Genomic DNA, 19,155 nt, shown 5'->3' with positions numbered 1-19,155 from the left:
TGTTCCCAATTAGCCTATTCACCTGTGGGATGTTCCAAACAGGTGTTTGATGAGCATTCCTCAACTTTCCTCTTTTTTGCCACCTGTCCCAGCTTTTTTGGAACGTGTTGCAGCCATAAAATTCTAAGTTAATGATTATTTGCGAAAAACAATAAAGTTTATCAGTTTGAACATTAAATATCTTGTCTTTGTAGTGTATTCAATTAAATATAGGTTGAACATGATTTGCAAATCATTGTATTCTGTTTTTATTTGTTTAACACAACATTCCAACTTAATTGGAATTGGGGTTTTATATAAATGGGTAAATAGCTGAATCAGTGGGTGCCAAACCATGAGTATGCAGGGGGTCCACTCTATCCTCCACAGCTTTCGACCAAATTTAAGATCTCAAGTGCCCGAAAAACAGCAGACTCCACATGGATGCTTCGATAACTAGCATAACTATGGCGAGATAACATAATGGTTTGAACAAAATTTTAGCAAGTTTGGGTTCAAACCATCACGTTATCAACCCATCGTTATGGTAGCTATCGCAGCATACACTCGGAGTCCGCTACCTCTTTTCTGGGTTTGGTCACATGAAGTTTTTTTTGTTTTTTTTTTGTTATTTGGGCTGCAGTCTCTCTGCTGTCTGGGTCCACACGCATTGCATTGCGAGGCAGGGGCAAACCAGACGGGATCCCCAATCCCGTGGCTCCTTGCCAGCCAGCCGCCAGAGGTCTGGCACAAAAGTATTTGGGCTGTCAGCGTAACAGTTGTCGGTTGCACGTCATGGGGCGAGGAGGAGGAGGGGGGAAATTATCGAAGGGGACTGCTGCATGTTGCACTACTATGTCCGCTTATGGTTCACCCTTCAGTAGCCACAGAAGCGCATTGTTACGTTGAATTTCAAAGCAGTTAAAATTGTCCCTGTGGCGCGTCTGCTGGTCATTATGCCGGAGCTCAAAGGCTGCTTCTCTGCAGCCCGTCAGTGTGTGTGAAGTGGCTATCGCTAGGTATTATCCTCTCCCCGCTTAGGAGCCGTAGATGAAGGCATGGTCGCCGAATGTTCCGTGGAGGCGGGAATTTCAGAGCGTTCAGTGACAGACCCACAGTGTCTGCAAGCTGAAAGAATGTCTAAATTTTTGACCATTTTGAAGCCTGATTTCACATACTTTGTCATTTAAAAAAAATTTATTCATTCATTCATTGTACAGCCTGTTAACGAGACACTTTTCTGTGATGTGTAAAAGTTAAGACTTGTTTTGTCTCTTTGTTTCCTCTCTAAAGACACAGGCATTTAAGGTCTCTTTACACTCCCGCGGTCGCGCGGCCGACAACGCCCGCATTGCATCACGTGACCGACAAATTGACCCGCGTGACCCATTTGCATAGCTTGCCGCACACACGGCAACAATATTGGTCCGTTTTAGTCACATGCTGTGATGACGTAGTCAGCATGACCCTTGGTTCTACATACCATCTACGACGCCGCCTTCTCAATCGATTTTGCAGCATAATTAAACATATCATCTGGTCATCTGGGTCAATTTCTTCTAGTAGACACTGTTCCACGGTCGCTATTGTTGTTGCTTTGTTCCTTGTTACTGAAAGGAAAGCTAAAAACAGCTACCGGAAATGGCCAAAAATATGCAGAGGAAACTCCACTCTGTGGTGTCCTAGCCAATACCAGCCGTAGCGACACCCTCGACTTGGAGGTGAACTGCAATACATTTTCAAAACTGCGCACGTTGGTTGCGCTCGAGTATAAAGGCAAACTACGTGCCGGATAGCCGCAGTGATGTCAGTGCGGTCGCCGTCCGCGCAAGTATAAAGAAGCCTTTACTTTATAGAAGAGCCACTATCAAGGCAATCCAGCCAGTATTCATATTCACATTTGCACACAGATGCCAGTGTTGTACTTTCAGGGCTCACTGTAATAAAATCAAGTTGTGGTAGACCCTGGTGCCCTCCTCTGATTGTCTGTCTCCTCTCCCAACAGCAGGAGTGGATCAACATGACAGGCTTCCTTTGTGCCCTTGGCGGTGTATGTCTCCAGCAACGCAGCACGCCTGGCCCTTCCACCTATAGCCCACCTATGGGCTCCATGTGTGAGCGCAAGCATTCTATGATCTCCATGGGCCCATGTGAGATCTCTAACCCAATTGCCTCAGCTTCCTGCTCCTCATCAGCCTCAAGTGAGACACCGGTCAGCCGCTTTGTCGATCGGCTGTTGGCCTTGCTGGTGTGTGGCCATGACAGAGTCGGCCTCCATGTCCGTACCAACGTCAAAGACTTACTGGGACTGGAGCTTAGCCCTGCCCTTTACCCCATGCTATTCAATAAGTTGCGAAACAGCATTGGTAAATTCTTTGACACACAGGGTCCGGTGAGTGGAGGTTTTTTTTACTCCTCATACCCAATCTGGTAGTGTTGATTTCTTGTTTACCATATATCATGGTAGAAGTTTTACAATGTTCACCCACTCATTCATTATATCATTCACATACTTAAAGGCTGAGGCTCCAATCAAGGGAACTATACTCACAAGCTCATTCAAAAACATCTATATCTAAAAATCAGGAGCTATAGTATTATTCACCGATATGGAGTAAAATGTATTTTGTATAAATTGTCATTTGAGTCCAGCCTTTTTACATTTATATGGTAGAAAACTTCTCAATCTTTTATTTTCTACGTCAGTCTTTTTTCAGACAACACCGTTATAGTTTATTTTCGAAGTATTCAGAAACCATAGTTTTAAAATGTTTCTAGCTGCGTTATTTACTTGTCATTTTTCATTTTCATTATGTTGCAGCCTTATTGTAACAATAACATTTTCTTTCTCAATAATCGCACCTGCTGAGCGAATGGGTGAGCTGAACCGCTGCCGGTTGTTCATTCTCCAAGCAGATTTTTTGTTGCTGTATCATTACTACAAAGGATAAATGGCTAAAAAATACACTAATAAAGACATGCTGTTGGTATATTACACTATGCTTTGCCTTTGTGAGGTCCTGTTCAGATCTAAAAAGTGCAGTATTATAAACAACTGTCGTCAGTCTCCTCAAATAAAATGTATGATTACCGTGGCCTACAACCTCACGCTGAGAGGTACATCCAGGAGACTGTCCTTCTCAATTGTTTTAGCACTGAGGTCGTAATATTTTGCTGTACAATTCCGTCCCCCTCAAAATCAAGGCAAGCCAGGCTAAGCCTATCTATTCGTGTGCAATGAAAAAGGGGCATAGGTCTACATATAAGGGGGGGGACGTTTTCAGCGTAAGGATGCAACAAGTGGTTCTAGATACTCTTAATGCATTGTTTGTGTTTGAAATGTACTCTGTGCCTGTCCTTTTCCAGGTTCCTATCAATGACACTAACACCCAATTTGTGGAGCAGACTATTGCGATCATGAAGAACCTGCTGGATAACCATACAGAGGGCAGTTCTGAACACCTAGGACAAGCTAGCATTGAGACCATGATGCTCAACCTTGTCAGGTCAGAAATAACTCCAGTGGGTGTGCGGTGGTATCTCTGAAAACATACGAGACGCACTAGATCACTGTCTTGAGATTTGTTAATCTTTTGGCTGTGTTTTTCTTAGGTATGTTCGCATTCTAGGAAACATGGTACATGCTATCCAGATCAAAACCAAGTTGTGCCAGCTCGTAGAGGTAATGATGGAGAGACGAGATGACCTTTCCTTCTGCCAGGAGATGAAGTTCAGGTAATTTGCATTACCCACAGTTGCGCACTAAATGTATATAATGACCCTCTTCGGAGTCTCGTTTTTGCTGAGGAACTTTCCTATCCTATCCAAGCGAGATGAACCGGAAGTACTTGGAAGATAGGTAGTTTAAATTCTACAAAATGCTTCGGAAAGATGACTCAATGCCACCTTTAGCATAGGTTACTCCTGAGCAACCTTTACAATAGGAAAGGAAATTTATTACCTACAGTACAGCAGCAATATTAATATCAAAAGACCACCGACGAGGTTTACAGACTACGCAAAGATGCATGTCACGTTAGACTTTAAAAATAATTGCTTTTGTCTTAATAAAAGAAATAGTACATAATATATATAAACAAACATGCATCAAGTATACAGTCCTTGTGAACGATAGCAATGTGAACATAAAATTAGCCTCAATAATTGTAAGACTAATATATCCATAGAAAAAATGGATACACAAAATCTTATAAAATACAGAATCATCTACGAGGGATAAAACTTCCAGTGGGAGTGAAAAGGCACGGGGAAAAAAACAGAAAACAGAACATGCAAACAGAATTGCCAGGGAGTGACATCCAATCAGTGGCAAAAAGGCAGAGGATCGTTTTACAAAAATACATTATAAAGAGCACATAGAGCCAAAGTTTTAATGGCTTTCACAGTGTCTCATGGTCCTAATATATTGTTTGACTTCATTTTAGTAGGCCTATCTATATATTTTTTAATCGTTGTAGAAGTATTTTACATGGGTAGAATCTGTGGATTATTTTGAAAGTAGAAGTATTTTACATTGGTAGAATCTTTCATTTTATTAAGTAAATAGTGTGCAAGTAAAACTGCAAGCTCAAGACATTACATTAGCAATACTCGCTGCCGCGCGATGTCAGTTAGGAAATGTGGAGCCAAATTCATTTGAAACAGTGTTATGTTCGAAAGGGTTCACATTTTCATGTCTCTTTGACCACGCGACATATTCCCACAAAGGTTAAGGAAAGGTTGCATAAAGGTTAAGAGATTGTAGAATCCGAAAAGGGCCAATATTTCATGGTTAATGGGCTTTCAGTCACAATCACCCATTTCCACAGTTAGTTTTCATCATTCTGTTTTCATTGTTTTAAGGAACAAGATGGTGGAATACCTGACTGACTGGGTGATGGGAACTTCCAATCAAGCAGCTGATGATGACATTAAGTGTTTGACAAGGTATAGCTTGGTTGTCAGTACATTGTTTTACCTTGACTGCAGTATTGACGACATGTGTGATGTACAGGGACCTGGACCAGGCCAGTATGGAGGCAGTTGTGTCTCTGCTTGCTGGCCTTCCTCTGCAACCTGAGGAGGGAGATGGAGTGGAGCTGATGGAGGCCAAATCACAGCTCTTCCTCAAGTTAGAATACTAGATAGAATACTTGCTTCATTTTTACTTCTAGGTCATTACACCACCTGTTAAAAAGGAGAACAGTGTTTCTCAGTGTCACAGAGATCTCAAATAAACGTCTTTTGTCATCTGCAATACCAGTGTTTCTCCACTATACAACGGCACGCTGGGAAATCCTCTGACAGCAAGCCACCACGATGACGTCAACAATTATGTCATCGTAAAAATATGGCGGCTCGCTATCAGATCTCCCAGCATGCCTAGTGCCGTTGTATAGTTGTTAAAATGCTGTTGTAAGTCAGTCCCCTAATACCCAAAATAGTTGTAAATAATGTTAATGTTAAGAGAGCTTATGCATGTATATCCCCCCTATGCACCTTTTCTTCTGTCTTTTTTTTTTAAATTATTATTATCTTATACCAGGAGTGAATGTGTTATCTCGGCACATGACTTCTCTAGCTTTCAGTATGTTGCGCAACCCGGCTGATGTGCCAATGATCATTTGGGAGGTGGAAAATACCTCCGTCTGGTCGCAGTGTTAAAACTAAACAATCTGGTATGCCACAGTAATACATACATTATTAAAGAACAAGCAAACCTTAGTATTAATAATACTGCTCAGATTTAATTAGACAAGCAAATTAGGAGGGGATCACCACTAACATTACCACATTTATTGTGTGTGTGTGTGTGTGTATTTTATTTTTTTAAATTTTTTTTTTGGGGGGGTTGTGCATTATACTCTCATATTATACACAAGAAATTACGGCATTTGTTAACCTTCCTAAAAAATGCGTAAAAGGGTTAGGTGGGCAATCTCTACCTGGTAAGTCGTGAGAGAAACATTTTCAAAAATATTTTTTGTCATCTTGCAGGTACTTCACCCTTTTCATGAATCTGCTAAATGATTGCAGTGAGGTAGAGGATGAGGGTCAGGCAGTGGGCGGATGCAAGAGGGGGATGTCACGCCGCCTAGCCTCGCTTCGCCACTGTACTGTCTTGGCCATGTCCAACCTCCTCAATGCCAATGTTGACAGCGGCCTCATGCACTCGATTGGTAAATTTAAGTTTGTTATACTTTCGACTTTGAGATAAATTTGTGAACTCAAATGTTGTTGTTTATTAAGTTTATTTTTCCCAAACATGAATTCTCAGGTCTGGGTTACCACAAAGATCTCCAAACTCGAGCTACATTCATGGAAGTGTTGACCAAGATCTTGCAGCAGGGAACAGAGTTTGACACACTGGCTGAGACAGTGCTGGCCGACCGCTTTGAGAGGCTGGTCGAGCTCGTCACTATGATGGGAGACCAGGGCGAACTACCTATTGCCATGGCACTGGCTAATGTTGTTCCAGGATCCCAGTGGGTGAGAATATTCTTTTCTTTCCTGTGTGGTGGCTGTGGGGTTGGATGGCAGTTTCAAGTCTTCAAAAACGTAGTGAAAAGGTGTTCGGGATTTGGTAAGAGCAAGTCTGGCTATAATTCCCAACTATGGCTTTCAAACAAAAACAAACTGTAGTTTAAGTAAAAGCACAGCATACTAGAAATCAAGCTCACTGATCGCGCTTCATCCTTGCTATTCTAAGAAATACTCTATTCTTCCTAGAAAACTGAAGATGAAATGGAATTTCACTTTTCAGGGTGCAACTGCAAACAATCCAACATTATTTTTGGACATCAACAACCATGTATTTCATGTTTTTATTAAAAGCAAACATGAATGTGTATGATAAGTAATCATATTTGCATCAGTTGGTTTTCCAGCAATAATGTAATTATTTACATTTCAAGGATGAGCTTGCTCGGGTCCTGGTGACATTGTTCGACTCCCGTCACCTCCTCTACCAGTTGCTATGGAATATGTTTTCCAAAGAGGTGGAGCTTGCTGACTCCATGCAGACCCTTTTTCGGGGAAACAGCCTGGCTAGCAAAATAATGACCTTTTGTTTTAAGGTAGGAAACTTTTCACTTCACAACAGGCAATTTTCTTTGGACAATAAAATGTTTCCTCTTAACTGAAATACTGTTATGTCATTATATTATATGGGGATTCATTTCCATCTGCAAGAGTGAGCTAAAATATTTTTTTAATTCATTGTGTTTGTACATTTAGGTCTATGGAGCGGCATACCTGCAGAAGTTACTAGAACCTTTGTTAAAAGGGGTCATTACAACCCCTGAACACATCAGTTTTGAGGTGGACCCCACTCGGTATGATACTCTATTCTCTTTGTGTCACTTATTAAATTATATATTAACCTCCACACCAGAAAGGTAACGGCTGGAAATATCATCTAAATTATTCAGTTGATCCACATGGTCATGGTGATGCTGTGACAGCTACACTTCCCTTCACTATTTCTTTACACTCAAGCACCAGAATGCATCTGAACTATTCAGTCATGTCACACTGTGTGCGTGGTTCTGCAACTAGTTTTCATGAGTTACCGACCGTCCTCAACTAGTTTGGCTGCAATTCCAAATGTCAAATCAAAGTGGATGGCGTAGCAACAGCATCAATGTTTACAGCGAGTCAAGTTCATCTGGATTAAGACAAAATGATCCTGAATTCTGATGATGTAAACTAATAATATCACACAGCTATTCTCATTTGCATGTCTATCTTTTGCTAGTTGATATTTTTCTTCTGCAGGCCTTTGCATATTTATTAGAAATCATTCACCATTGCAAATTCGGCTTCTCGTCCACAGTTTGAAAGAACACTATGGGACTTTATCATAAAATGAGTGATTCATTTGTAAATATTTTGCAATTACATTTTCACATACAGTCAAATAATTTCCCCCTCCCGAATAAATAAAACCATGATTGAGAAACGTCATTTTATGTAGGGATGCACATATACAGATCCCAGTATTGGTATCCATGCTAATATTGTACCGCTGTACTCGTACTCAGACTCATATAAATGATCCGATACTGTGACATCAATACCATTATGTCAGCCTGATGTATACAGTGGACCTCAGCACCCATGGATTTACCTATTGGCGGATTAAAAAATAATAATTTTTTTTCTTTTTACCAATTTTTTTTTTTTTTTTTTTGACCAATCCCCATAACACTTATTGGCAATTTATCCCCGCTTATTCAAGAATTTTTGGGGTTTAAAAAAAAATAATGGCCGTCCTTCATATGCACAATTTGCAGGGCCCGGTCCCTATCCCCCGCAAATAGTGGGGGTCCATTGTACCTTCTAAATCGGACCTACAGTGGGTATGGAAAGTATTCAGACCCCCTTAAAATTTTCACTCTTTGTTATATTGCAGCCATTTGCTAAAACCATTTAAGTTAATTTTTTTTCCTCATTAATGTACACACAGCACCCCATATTGACAGAAAAAAATTTAATTGTTGAACTTTTTCAGATTTATTAAAAAAGAAAAACTGAAATATCACACAGCCATAAGTATTCAGACCCTTTTCTCAATATTTAGTAGAAGCACCCTTTTTGAGCTAATGCAGGCATGAGTCTTTTTGGGAATGATGAAAAATGTTTTTCACACCTGGATTTGGGGATCCTCTGCCATTCCTCCTTCCAGATCCTCTCCGGTTCTGTCAGGTTGGATGGTAAACGTTGGTGGACAGCCATTTTCAGGTCTCTCCATAGATGCTCAATTGGGTTTAAGTCAGGGCTCTGGCTGGGCCATTCAAGAACAGTCACGGAGCTGTTCTGAAGCCACTCCTTTGTTATTTTAGCTGTGTGCTTAGGGTCATTGTCTTGTTGGAAGGTGAAACTTCAACCCAGTCTGAGGTCCTGAGCACTCGGGAGAAGGTTTTTTTCGTCCAGGATATCCCTGTACTTGGCCGCATTAATCTTTCTTTCGATTGCAACCAGTCGTCCTGTCCCTGCAGCTGAAAAACACCCCCACTTCACTGTTGGGACTGCATTGGACAGGTGATGAGCAGTGCCTGGTTTTCTCCACACATACCGCTAAGAATTAAGGCCAAAAAGTTCTATCTTGGTCTCATCAGACCAGATAATCTTATTTCTCACCATCTTGGAGTCCTTCAGGTGTTTCTGAGCAAACTCCATGCAGTCTTTCATATGTCTTGCACTGAGGAGAGGCTTCCGTCGGGCTACTCTGCCATAAAGCCCCGACTGGTGGAGGGCTGCAGTGATGGTTGACTTTCTAGAACTTTCTCCCATCTCCCGACTGCATCTCTGGAACTCAGCCACAGTGATCTTCGGGTTCTTCTTTATCTCTCTCTCCAAGGCTCTTCTCCCTCGATTGCTCAGTTTGGCCGGACGACCAGTTCTAGGAAGAGTTCTCGTCGTCCCAAATGTCTTCCATTTTAGGATTATGGAGGCCACTGTGCTCTTAGGAACCTTAAGTGCAGCAGAATTTTTTTTTTTGTAACCTTTCCAGATCTGTGCCACAATTCTGTCTCTGAGCTTTTCAGGCAGTTCCTTAGACTTCATGATTCTCATTTGCTCTGACATGCACTGTGAGCTGTAAGGTCTTATATAGACAGGTGTGTGGCTTTCCTAATCAAGTTCAATCAGTATAACCAAACACAGCTGCACGCCAATGAAGGTGTGGAACAATTTTAAGGATGATCAGAAGAAATGAACAGCACCCGAGTTAAATATGAGTGTCAGAGCAATGGGTCTGAATACTTAATAATACTGAATACTTTCTTTTTTTAATAAATCTTCAAAAATGTCAACAATTCCGCCTTTTTTCTGTCAATGTGGGGTGCTGTGTGGACATTGAAGAAATTTTTTTCATGATTTTAGCAAATGGCTGCAATACAACAAAGAGTGAAAAATTTAAGGGGGTCTGAATACTTTCCATGCCCACTGTATGTCAGCCGTGTGAAGATACTTTAAGGTACACACGGATGATAACTATTTTAGCCGGCTGGAAATGATGATCTGCCAAAATAGAGAAGGAACTTCGCCTCTGTTGCAGTGACAGGCCGTCGGCAGGCGAGTTTCCCAAGCACTGTCGCCGACTCCACTCCAGACGACTGGGGCGGCAACACGTCGCCTGGCCCTCCTGTGACCCACTTATTTAACCTACAAACAAGCAAGATTTCTGGCTCTCACAGACCTGAAACTTATTCTTTAAGAGGCTCCTCTGTCCTCCACTCATTACCTGTATTAATGTCACCTGTTTGAACTCATCAGTATAAAAGACTGTCCATAACCTCAAACAGTCACACTCCAAACTCCACTATGGCCAAGACCAAAAAGTTGTCAAAGGACACCAGAAACAAAATTGTAGACCTGCACCAGGGTGGAAGACTGAATCTGCAATAGGTAAGCAGCTTAGTGTGAAGAAATGTGCACTGTGGGAGCAATTATTAGAAAATGGAAGACATACAAGACCACTGATACTCTACCTTGATCTGGGGCTCTCAGCAAGATCTCACCCCGTGGGGTCAAAATGATCACAAGAACGGTGAGCAAAAATCCAAGAACCATAAGGGGGGACCTAGTGAATGACCTGCAGAGAGCTGGGACCAAAGTTAACAAAGGCTGCCATCAGTAACACTACCCCGCCAGGGACTCAAATCCTGCAATGCCAAACGTGTCCCCCTGCTGAAGCCAGTACATGTCCAGGCCTGTCTAAAGTTTGCTAGAGAGCATTTGGATGATCCAGAAGAGGATTGGGAGAATGTCATATGGTCAGATGAAACCAAAATAGAACTTTTTGGTAAAAACTCAACTTGTTGTATTTCGAGGAGAAAGAATGCGTTGGAGCTGTTTTTCTGCAAAGGGACCAGGACGACTGATCCGTGTAAAGGAAAGAATGAATGGGGCCATGTATCGTGAGATTTTGAGTGAAAACCTTCCATTAGCAAGGGCATTGAAGATGAAACGTGGCTGGGTCTGTCAGCATGACAATGATCCCAAACACACCGCCCAGCAACAAAGGAGTGGCTTCTTAAGAAGCATTTCAAGGTCCTAGAGTGGCCTCGCCAGTCTCCAGAGCTCAACCCCATCGAAAATTCTTAAGATGGAGTTGAAAGCGTGTGTTGCCCAGCGACAGCCCCAAAAGATCACTGCTCTAGCGGAGATCTGCATGGAGGAATGGGCTAAAATACCAGCAACAGTGTGTGAAAACCTTGTCAAGACTTTGCAGAAAACGTTTGACCTCTGTCATTGCCAACAAAGGGTATATAACAAAGTATTGAGGTGACTTTTGTTATTGACTAAATACTTATTTCCCACCATAATTCTTTAATAAATTCTTTAAAAATCATTGTGATTTTCTGGAATTATTATTATTTTTTTCTCATTTTGTCTGTCATAGGTGAGGTATACCCATGATGAAAATTACAGGCCTCTCTCATCTTTTTAAGCGGGAGAACTTGCACAATTGGTGGCTGACTAAATACTTTTTTGCCCCACTGTACATAACACTTTTCATTGGGGAAAAAAAAAGATCCTGCCTCAGTCCAGATTAAAAAGAAGCGATGGTGTAATAATGTGTCACTTCAGTTGCCCTGCAAGTTTAGAACTAAAAGGCCTTGTGTTACAACTATATGGAAGTGAAGTGTGTGGCAAGACTGTTTGAAAAACATGCAGTTGAATGATGAATCCCCTCCTTGAGACGTCACCTTATCATGGTGGAGGGGTTTGTGTCCCAATGATCCTAGGAGCTAAGTTGTCTGGGGCTTTATGCCCCTGGCAGGGTCACCCATGGCAAACAGGTCCTAGGTGAGGGACCAGACAAAGTACAGCGCAAAGACCCCTTATGATGACGACAAAAAATGGACTCAGGTTTCCCTTGTCCGGACACGGGTCACTGGGGCCCCCCTTTGGAGCCAGGCCTGGAGGTGGGGCTCGAAGGCGAGCACCTGGTGGCCGGGCCTGCACCGATGGGGCCCGGCTGGGCACAGCCCGAAAGGGTAACGTGGCTCACCACCTGTGGGATGGGCCATAGGGGTCGGGTGCAGTGCGAGCTGGGTGCTGGCCGAAAGCGTGGACCTTGGCGATCCGATCCCCGGCTACAGAAGCTGGCTCTAGGGACATGGAATGTCACCTCTGTGGCAGGGAAGGAGTCCGAGCTGATGTGTGAGGTCGAGAAGTTCCGACTAGATATAGTCGGACTCGCCTTGGACTCTGGTACCAGTCCTCTCGAGAGGGGTTGGACTCTCTTCCACTCTGGAGTTGCCCACGATGAGAGGTGCCGAGCATATGTGGGTATACATATTGCTCCCCGTCTCAGCGCCTGTTCGTTGGGGTTCACCAGGTAGACGAGAAGGTAGCCTCCCTCCGCCTTCAGGTGGGAGGACGGGCCCTGACTGTTGTTTGTGCCTATGCACCAAACAGCAGTTCAAAGTACCCACCCTTTTTGGAGTCCTTGGAGGGGGTGCTGGAGAGCCCTCCCACTGGGGACTCCATTGTTCTGCTGGGGGACTTCAATGCTCACATGGGCAATGACAGTGAGACCTGGAAGGGCATGATTGGGAGGAACGGCCCCCCGACCAGAACCCAAGCGGTGTTCTGTTATTGGACTTCTGTGCTCATCACGGACTGTCCATAACGAACACCCTGTTCAAGCATAAGGGTGTCCCTATGTGCACTTGGCACCAGGACACCCTAAGTTGCAGTTTGATGATCGACTTTGTGGTCGTGTCATCAGACTTGCGGCCGCATGTCTTGGACACTCGGGTGTAGAGAAAAGCGGAGCTGTCAACTGATCACCACCTGGTGGTGAGTGTGCTCCGATGGTGGGGGAAGATGCCAGTCCGACGTGGCAGGCCCAAACGTATTGTGAGGGTCTGCTGGGAACGTCTGGCGGAATCCCCTGTCAGAAGGAGTTTCAACTCCCACCTCCCACAGAACTTTGCTCATGTTCTGGGGGAGGCGGGGGACATCGAATCCGAGTGGACCATGTTCCGCGCCTCCATTGCTGAGGCGGCCAACCGGAGCTGTGGCCGTAAGGTGGTTGGTGCCTGTCGTGGCGGTAATCCCCGAACACCAACGGTGAGGGATGCCGTCAAGCTGAAGGAGTCCTACCAGGCCTTTTTGGCCTGTGGGACTCCTGAGGCAACTGATGGGTACCGGCTGGCCAAGCGGAATGCAAATTTGGTCGCCGCTGAAGCAAAAACTCAGGCATGCGAGAAGTTCGGTGAAAGACTTCCGGACGGCTTCGAGGAAATTCTGGTCCACCATCCGGCGTCTCAGAAGGGGGAAGCAGTGCACCATCAACACTGTGTATAGTGGGGATGGGGCGCTGCTGACCTCGACTCGGAACGTTGTGAGCTGGTGGGGAGAATGCTTCGAAGACCTCCTCAATTCCACCAACACGACTTCCCATGAGGGAGCAGAGTCTGGGTTCTCTCCTATCTCTGGGGTTGAGGTCACCGAGGTGGTTAAAAAGCTCCTCGGTGGTAAGGCCCCGGGGGTGGATGAGATTCGCCCGGAGTTCCTCAAGGCTCTGGATGTTGTTGGGCTGTCCTGGTTAACACGCCTCTGCAACATCGCGTGGCCATCGGGGACAGTGCCTCTGGATTGGCAGACTGGGCTTTTTTAGAAGGGGCAACGGAAGGTGTGTTCCAACTACAGGGGGATCACACTCCTCAGCCTCCCTGGTAAGGTCTATTCAGTGCGGCTGGAGAGGAGGGTCCGTCGGGAAGTTGAATCTCAGATTCAGGAGGAGCAGTGTGGTTTTCGTCCTGGCCGTGGAACAGTGGACCAGCTCTACACTCTTAGCAGGGTCCTCGAGGGTGCATGGGAGTTCGCCCAACCAGTCTACATGTGTTTTGTGGACTTGGAGAAGGCGTTCGACCGTGTCCCTCGGGGTGTCCTGTGGGGGGTGCTTCGGGAGTATGGTGTACCAAACCCCCTGACAAGCGCTGTACGACCGGAGTCAGAGTTTGGTCCGCATATCCGACTCATTTCTGTTCATAACTTTTATGGACAGAATTTCTAGGCGCAGCCGAGGCGTAGAGGGGGTCCGGTTTGGTGGCCTCAGTATTGCATCTCTGCTTTTTGCAGATGATGTGGTTCTGTTGGCTTCATTTAGCCGTGACCTCCAACTCTCACTGGAGCAGTTCGTAGCTGAGTGTGAAGCAGCTGGGATGAGAATCAGCACCTCCAAATATGAGACCATGGTCCTCAGTCGGAAAAGGGTGGCATGGCCTCTCAAGGTCGGGGATGAGATCCTGCCCCAAGTGGAGGAGTTCAAGTATCTTGGGGTCTTGTTCACAAGTGAGGGAAGAATGGAACGGGAGATTGAAAGGTGCAGCGTCTGCAGTGATGCGGACTTTGTATCGATCCGATGTGGTAAAGAAGGAGCTAAGCCGGAAGGCGAAGCTCTCGATTTACCGGTCGATCTACGTTCCTACCCTCACCTATGGTCACGAGCTGTGGGTCGTGACTGAAAGAAGAAGATCCCGGATACAAGCGGCCGAAATGAGTTTCCACCGCAGGGCTGTCTGGGCTCTCCCTTAGAGAGGGTGAGAAGCTCGGTCATCCGGGAGGATCTCGGAGTAGAGCCGCTGCTCCTCCACATCGAGAGGAGCCAGATGAGGTGGCTCGGGCATCTGATTCAGATGCTTCCCGGACGCCTCCCTGGTGAGCCGTTCCGGACACGTCCCATCGGGAGGAGACCCCGGGGACGACCCAGGACACGCTGGAGAGACTACATCCTTCGGCTGGCCTGGGAACGCCTCGGGATCCCCCCGGAAGAGCTGGATGAAGTGGCTGGGGAGAGAGAAGTCTGGGCGTCTCTGCTAAAGCTACTGCCCCCGCGACCCGACCTCGGATAAGCGGTAGAAAATGGATGGATGGATGGATGGCAGTTGAATGTTAAAATGTCAGTAATAGTAAGTTGTTACTCTAAAAAGTTTTATATTTTAGTGGAACTTATGCCATTCAAGAGAATTTCTTTTTCAACAATATTTAAATAAATCACATTTTCACCCCAATTGCAAGACATAGCATTATCAAGTATTGGTACTTGTATTCAGTCTGGGGGGAAAAAATGGTATCGGTGCATCCCTATTTTTATATGAATTTGGATTGTCTTTGTGAGATATTAAAATTGGCTAGATCGATGATATAAAACATTTAAGCAGGATAAATGTCCTCTTTTTTCTTTTGTTTTGTTTTTTTTAAATCCAGAAAAGGGGAAATATTGTTTTTCACAGCACTGTATACTCAATTCAAATCTAAATTCCGTTACTGAAAGTATTATTTGAGATTTGGTTGTGATTTGTTTCTTAAAAGTTTTACACTTTTACCTGTCTTTAGATCAAAATGTTGAAATAATTTAATTTTATTTTTCTTCCTCTTGCTCATCAGACTGGAACAAGGTGAGAACTTGGAAGATAATCAGAGAAACCTGTTGCAGATCACTGAACGTTTCTTCCATGCCATCATCGGTTCATCCAGCGAGTTCCCCCCTCAGCTTCGTAGCGTCTGCCACTGTCTCTACCAGGTAGAACCCCCCCAAGTTCAACACCATCATGACCCCTAGCTTCTAACCTTGCTCTTATCTGTTTATTTATACATTTCAAGCTCTTGCCTCTACATTCTGTCCAGTTTCTCTGATGCTGCTGAACTCACTGCTCTCTGCATCTCACCTATCCATGCACAGCTGTTCATACGTTTTAGATCTATATATATATATATATATATATATATATATATATATATATATATATATATATATATATATATAAAATCTTTTTCATCATTGTGATTTTATCCCACAATATTCTAATATCCAGTTTTTACTTCTGACTGTTTTAAAATGCAGTTTATCTCCTGAAAGACAAGCAACTGAAGCATCGTAACACTATAAATGGCCTTTTTAAAAATATATCTTTTTTTTTTTTTTTTTTTGCCATCGCAATATGAGAAAATGTCAGTAGATAATGAAAGAAATATATTTCTTATTTGAGAATATTCTCATTTTCACACCTCGACCAGGAGAGGGACAGAACTGAAAGAATGTTGGCACTCTTCCGGGACAGGGGTTCTCAATCTTCTTGGGTAAAGGGATACATTTTTCGAAGGACCCCCTCTTAATACGAGCAGCAATTCATTATTTTTTGAATGTTTCGCATGAAACAGGCTTTTTTTCATTATGTCCTATAATCTGTACAACAAAAAAATGCTGACACTCTTCCAGGACAGGGGTTCTCAAACTTTTTGGGTCAAGGGATACATTTTTCCAAGGACCCCCTCATAATACAAGCAGCAAATAATAATTTTTTGGAATGTTTCACATGAAACAAGCTTTTTTCATGAATGTGTCCTATAATCTGTACAAAAATGCAATCTTTTCTTGAAGGGAAGTAAAAATAAATGAGATGGTGTGCACCCTCTTATAACTAGGGATGTGGCTGTGTTGAGAATGACCAATCACATTCAAACTCATGTTAAATGGGGTTCAGCACACACCTACAGCCACGTAAAGTGCCTATGATGAACCCCTTAAAAATGTTCAGATGTTATAGTAGGCTTTTCCTGACATTTTTGTCGTCACATCTTACAGCACAAGCCATGGTACACAGAGATCTTCCACAGCATCAGAGGGATTTCATTGTTCAAAGGTATCAGTCAGGAGAAGGATACAAAAGGATTTCCAAGACATTAAATACAGTACACCATGGAACACAAGTCAAGTGGAGAAAATATGGCACAACAGTGACATTACGAATAACTGGACGTCCCTCCAAAATTTAAGAAAACACGAGAAGAAAACTGGTCAGGGAGGCTGCCAAAAGGCCGGCAGCAACATTGAAGGAGCTGCAGGAATTTCTGGTAATTTCTCGCTGTTTACTCCATGCGAGAACAAGTGGCCGCCACCTTCATATTTCTGGGCTATGGGAGTAGGGTGGCAAGATTCACGTTTTGTGGCACTTTAACATGAGTTTGATTGCAATTGTTTAATTCTGAACACAGGCACAACCCCAGTTGTAAGAGGGTGTCACACTTGTCCAACCACATATGTTGTTTAGTTTTACTGCTTCTTTCCAAAAGATTTCATGCTTTTTTTGTATTGAGTTATACAGCCTATATAGGTCACATTATTGGTAGAAAAGGTTTTGAAATTATTTTCTATGGTCTAATTTTTTTATATCACAAAAATCTGGCATTTTAATTTGTGTAGACTTTCTATATCCAGTGTATATATAGTGTGTCACATCAAATGAGAATTGTAGTTAATATTTTCACAAGACTATATAATTAACTACTATACTGTGATATAAGGCAGCTATTATTGAGATAGCGACACACAATGATTTGCATTATGAATATATCATTAGGATAGGCCCATACATGACGGGGATAAGTATAATCAAATAGAGAGATCATACATACACATGAACATCACACTCAGGACGTGGAGTCAGGGAATGCAGGGAAGGCTGAGCCTCATGGATAAAAAGATAAAGAATGATTAAATACAAATCCTTTCAGTTTTAGTTCTGTGCTCTGTGCTTTTTATTGTTTGTTTTTTTTTTGTATAAATTTTTTTGGGTAATGATTTTATGGTCAAAATTGCTTGATTTGCGTATTTCCATTTTAAATTAAAATGCAGCAGCGCGCACTGGAGCATTAAGGCCTTTTCACACTGCACTCGGCAAGGCCTCTGACGCCCTTGACTTTCCCATTCTTCATTGTGTACAGACACATTCCAAAATATTTCAATATCGTGGAAAAGTTCATTTGTTTCCGTAATTCCATTCATAAAGTAAAACTTTCATAGATTGTAGATTCAGGGCCCACATTTTAAACAATTTCAAGTATTTGTTTATTTTTTTACATACCATATTTTCACGACCATAAGGCGCACCGTTTTAAAAGGCGCAGTCTCAGTTACGGGTTCCATTTCTGTATTTAACACATGCATAAGGCGCACCGTATTATTGGGCGCAGGCATGGTAAAACATACGCTATCTTAAAACATTCGGTAGCATGCATGCACGCTAAAACAATGTTTTTAAAAAGGCAGCCGGAGCAAAACGGAGTTCGGTTGTACTTTATTGAAGTATTTAACAATGTGCTCATGTTATTTTTTTATCAATCCTCATCCACAAATCCATCAAAGTCCTCATCGTCTGTAGCCGAAATGAACAGCTGGGCAAGTTCTCCATCAAACACGCCAGGTTCCCTCTCGTCATTGTCGGAGTCAGTCTCGTTGCCGTGCGGCTCCTCAGAAATAATGCTGGCTTTTACGAACGCTCGAACAACAGTGCAAGCAGACACGTTAGCCCAAGCATCCACAATCAATTCACAAATTGTGGCGTAACTCGCCCGGCGCTGCCTCCTAGTTTTAGTAAAGCTGTGTTCGCCATCTGTCATCCATGGCTCCCACGGCGCTCACAACATCACTTTGAACACCCTGTTTACACCGATGTCCAGCAGTTGGAGTTCCTTCGTCAAGCCTCCCGGAATGATGGCAAGGTCCGAATTATTGCACTCAAGTCAAATGGTGACTGTAGAGACGCTTCTCCCGGCTGTTCTTTGCTCATTAATCCATTCCTCGAGTTGGACTTCCAACTCGGGCCACCTCGCCTTGTTTCCACGGAAACTCAGCTTCGTCTTCTTGACTTGGCGAAGCTCGTTTTCCTGCTTCCTCCACTTGCGAACCATGGATTCGTTGATCTTGAATTCTCTCGCGGCTGCTAGATTCCCATGTTCCTCCGCGTAACTGATAGCTTGCAGTTTAAACTGTACTTCGTAAGCAGGTCTCTTCGTAGGTGCCATTTTCGGGGGTCCTTAGCCAAACCGATGTTGTTTTGCCCAATGCACATACTGAAACTATATACCTACTGGTGACGTGCCTTTAGCGTCCTCTGTCACGCGCACCGTTCCCCTTTTAACGTCCGCATGATGTCCTCACTCACGTCCACCTTACCTCTATATAAGCAGCGTGTCAGCAGGAAATGCTCCCAGTCAGTCAAAGTCCAATGGTTTGGAGGAAGACTGGTGAAGTACAGAACCCAAGCTGCTTGAGGTCCAGTGTGAAATATCAGTCAGTCAGTCATGATTTGGGGTGCAATGTCCAGTGCAGGTGTTGGTAAACTCTGCTTTCTTAAATCCAAGGTCACCAGAATG

The 19,155-nt window shown here is 43.6% G+C and overlaps 1 protein-coding gene across 13 annotated transcripts in view; it reads left to right on the top strand.

Annotated features, from left to right (window-relative positions):
- LOC133482727 (neurofibromin) overlaps positions 1 to 19,155 on the top strand; it is a 158,772-nt gene that overhangs the window by 64,539 nt on the left and 75,078 nt on the right. For 9 of the 13 annotated variants that reach the window (XR_009789894.1, XR_009789895.1, XM_061783166.1 and 6 more), the window contains 10 exons: positions 1,985 to 2,371; positions 3,346 to 3,485; positions 3,592 to 3,714; positions 4,843 to 4,926; positions 4,994 to 5,110; positions 5,977 to 6,158; positions 6,257 to 6,468; positions 6,894 to 7,055; positions 7,216 to 7,313; positions 15,388 to 15,523. Coding sequence is in view for 11 of the 13 variants with exons in the window: in XM_061783166.1 (XP_061639150.1) it covers positions 1,985 to 2,371; positions 3,346 to 3,485; positions 3,592 to 3,714; positions 4,843 to 4,926; positions 4,994 to 5,110; positions 5,977 to 6,158; positions 6,257 to 6,468; positions 6,894 to 7,055; positions 7,216 to 7,313; positions 15,388 to 15,523 (1,641 nt within the window). In the remaining 2 variants the exon portion in view is untranslated. The remainder of the gene's footprint in view (positions 1 to 1,984; positions 2,372 to 3,345; positions 3,486 to 3,591; positions 3,715 to 4,842; positions 4,927 to 4,993; positions 5,111 to 5,976; positions 6,159 to 6,256; positions 6,469 to 6,893; positions 7,056 to 7,215; positions 7,314 to 15,387; positions 15,524 to 19,155) is intronic. The other 4 variants (XM_061783160.1, XM_061783162.1, XM_061783157.1 and 1 more) reach the window with 2 other exon arrangements.

This window comes from Phyllopteryx taeniolatus, chromosome 8 (assembly GCF_024500385.1).
Source record: "Phyllopteryx taeniolatus isolate TA_2022b chromosome 8, UOR_Ptae_1.2, whole genome shotgun sequence".
Lineage (NCBI taxonomy): Eukaryota > Metazoa > Chordata > Actinopteri > Syngnathiformes > Syngnathidae > Phyllopteryx > Phyllopteryx taeniolatus.
This window is presented reverse-complemented; position numbering and strand designations above follow the sequence as displayed.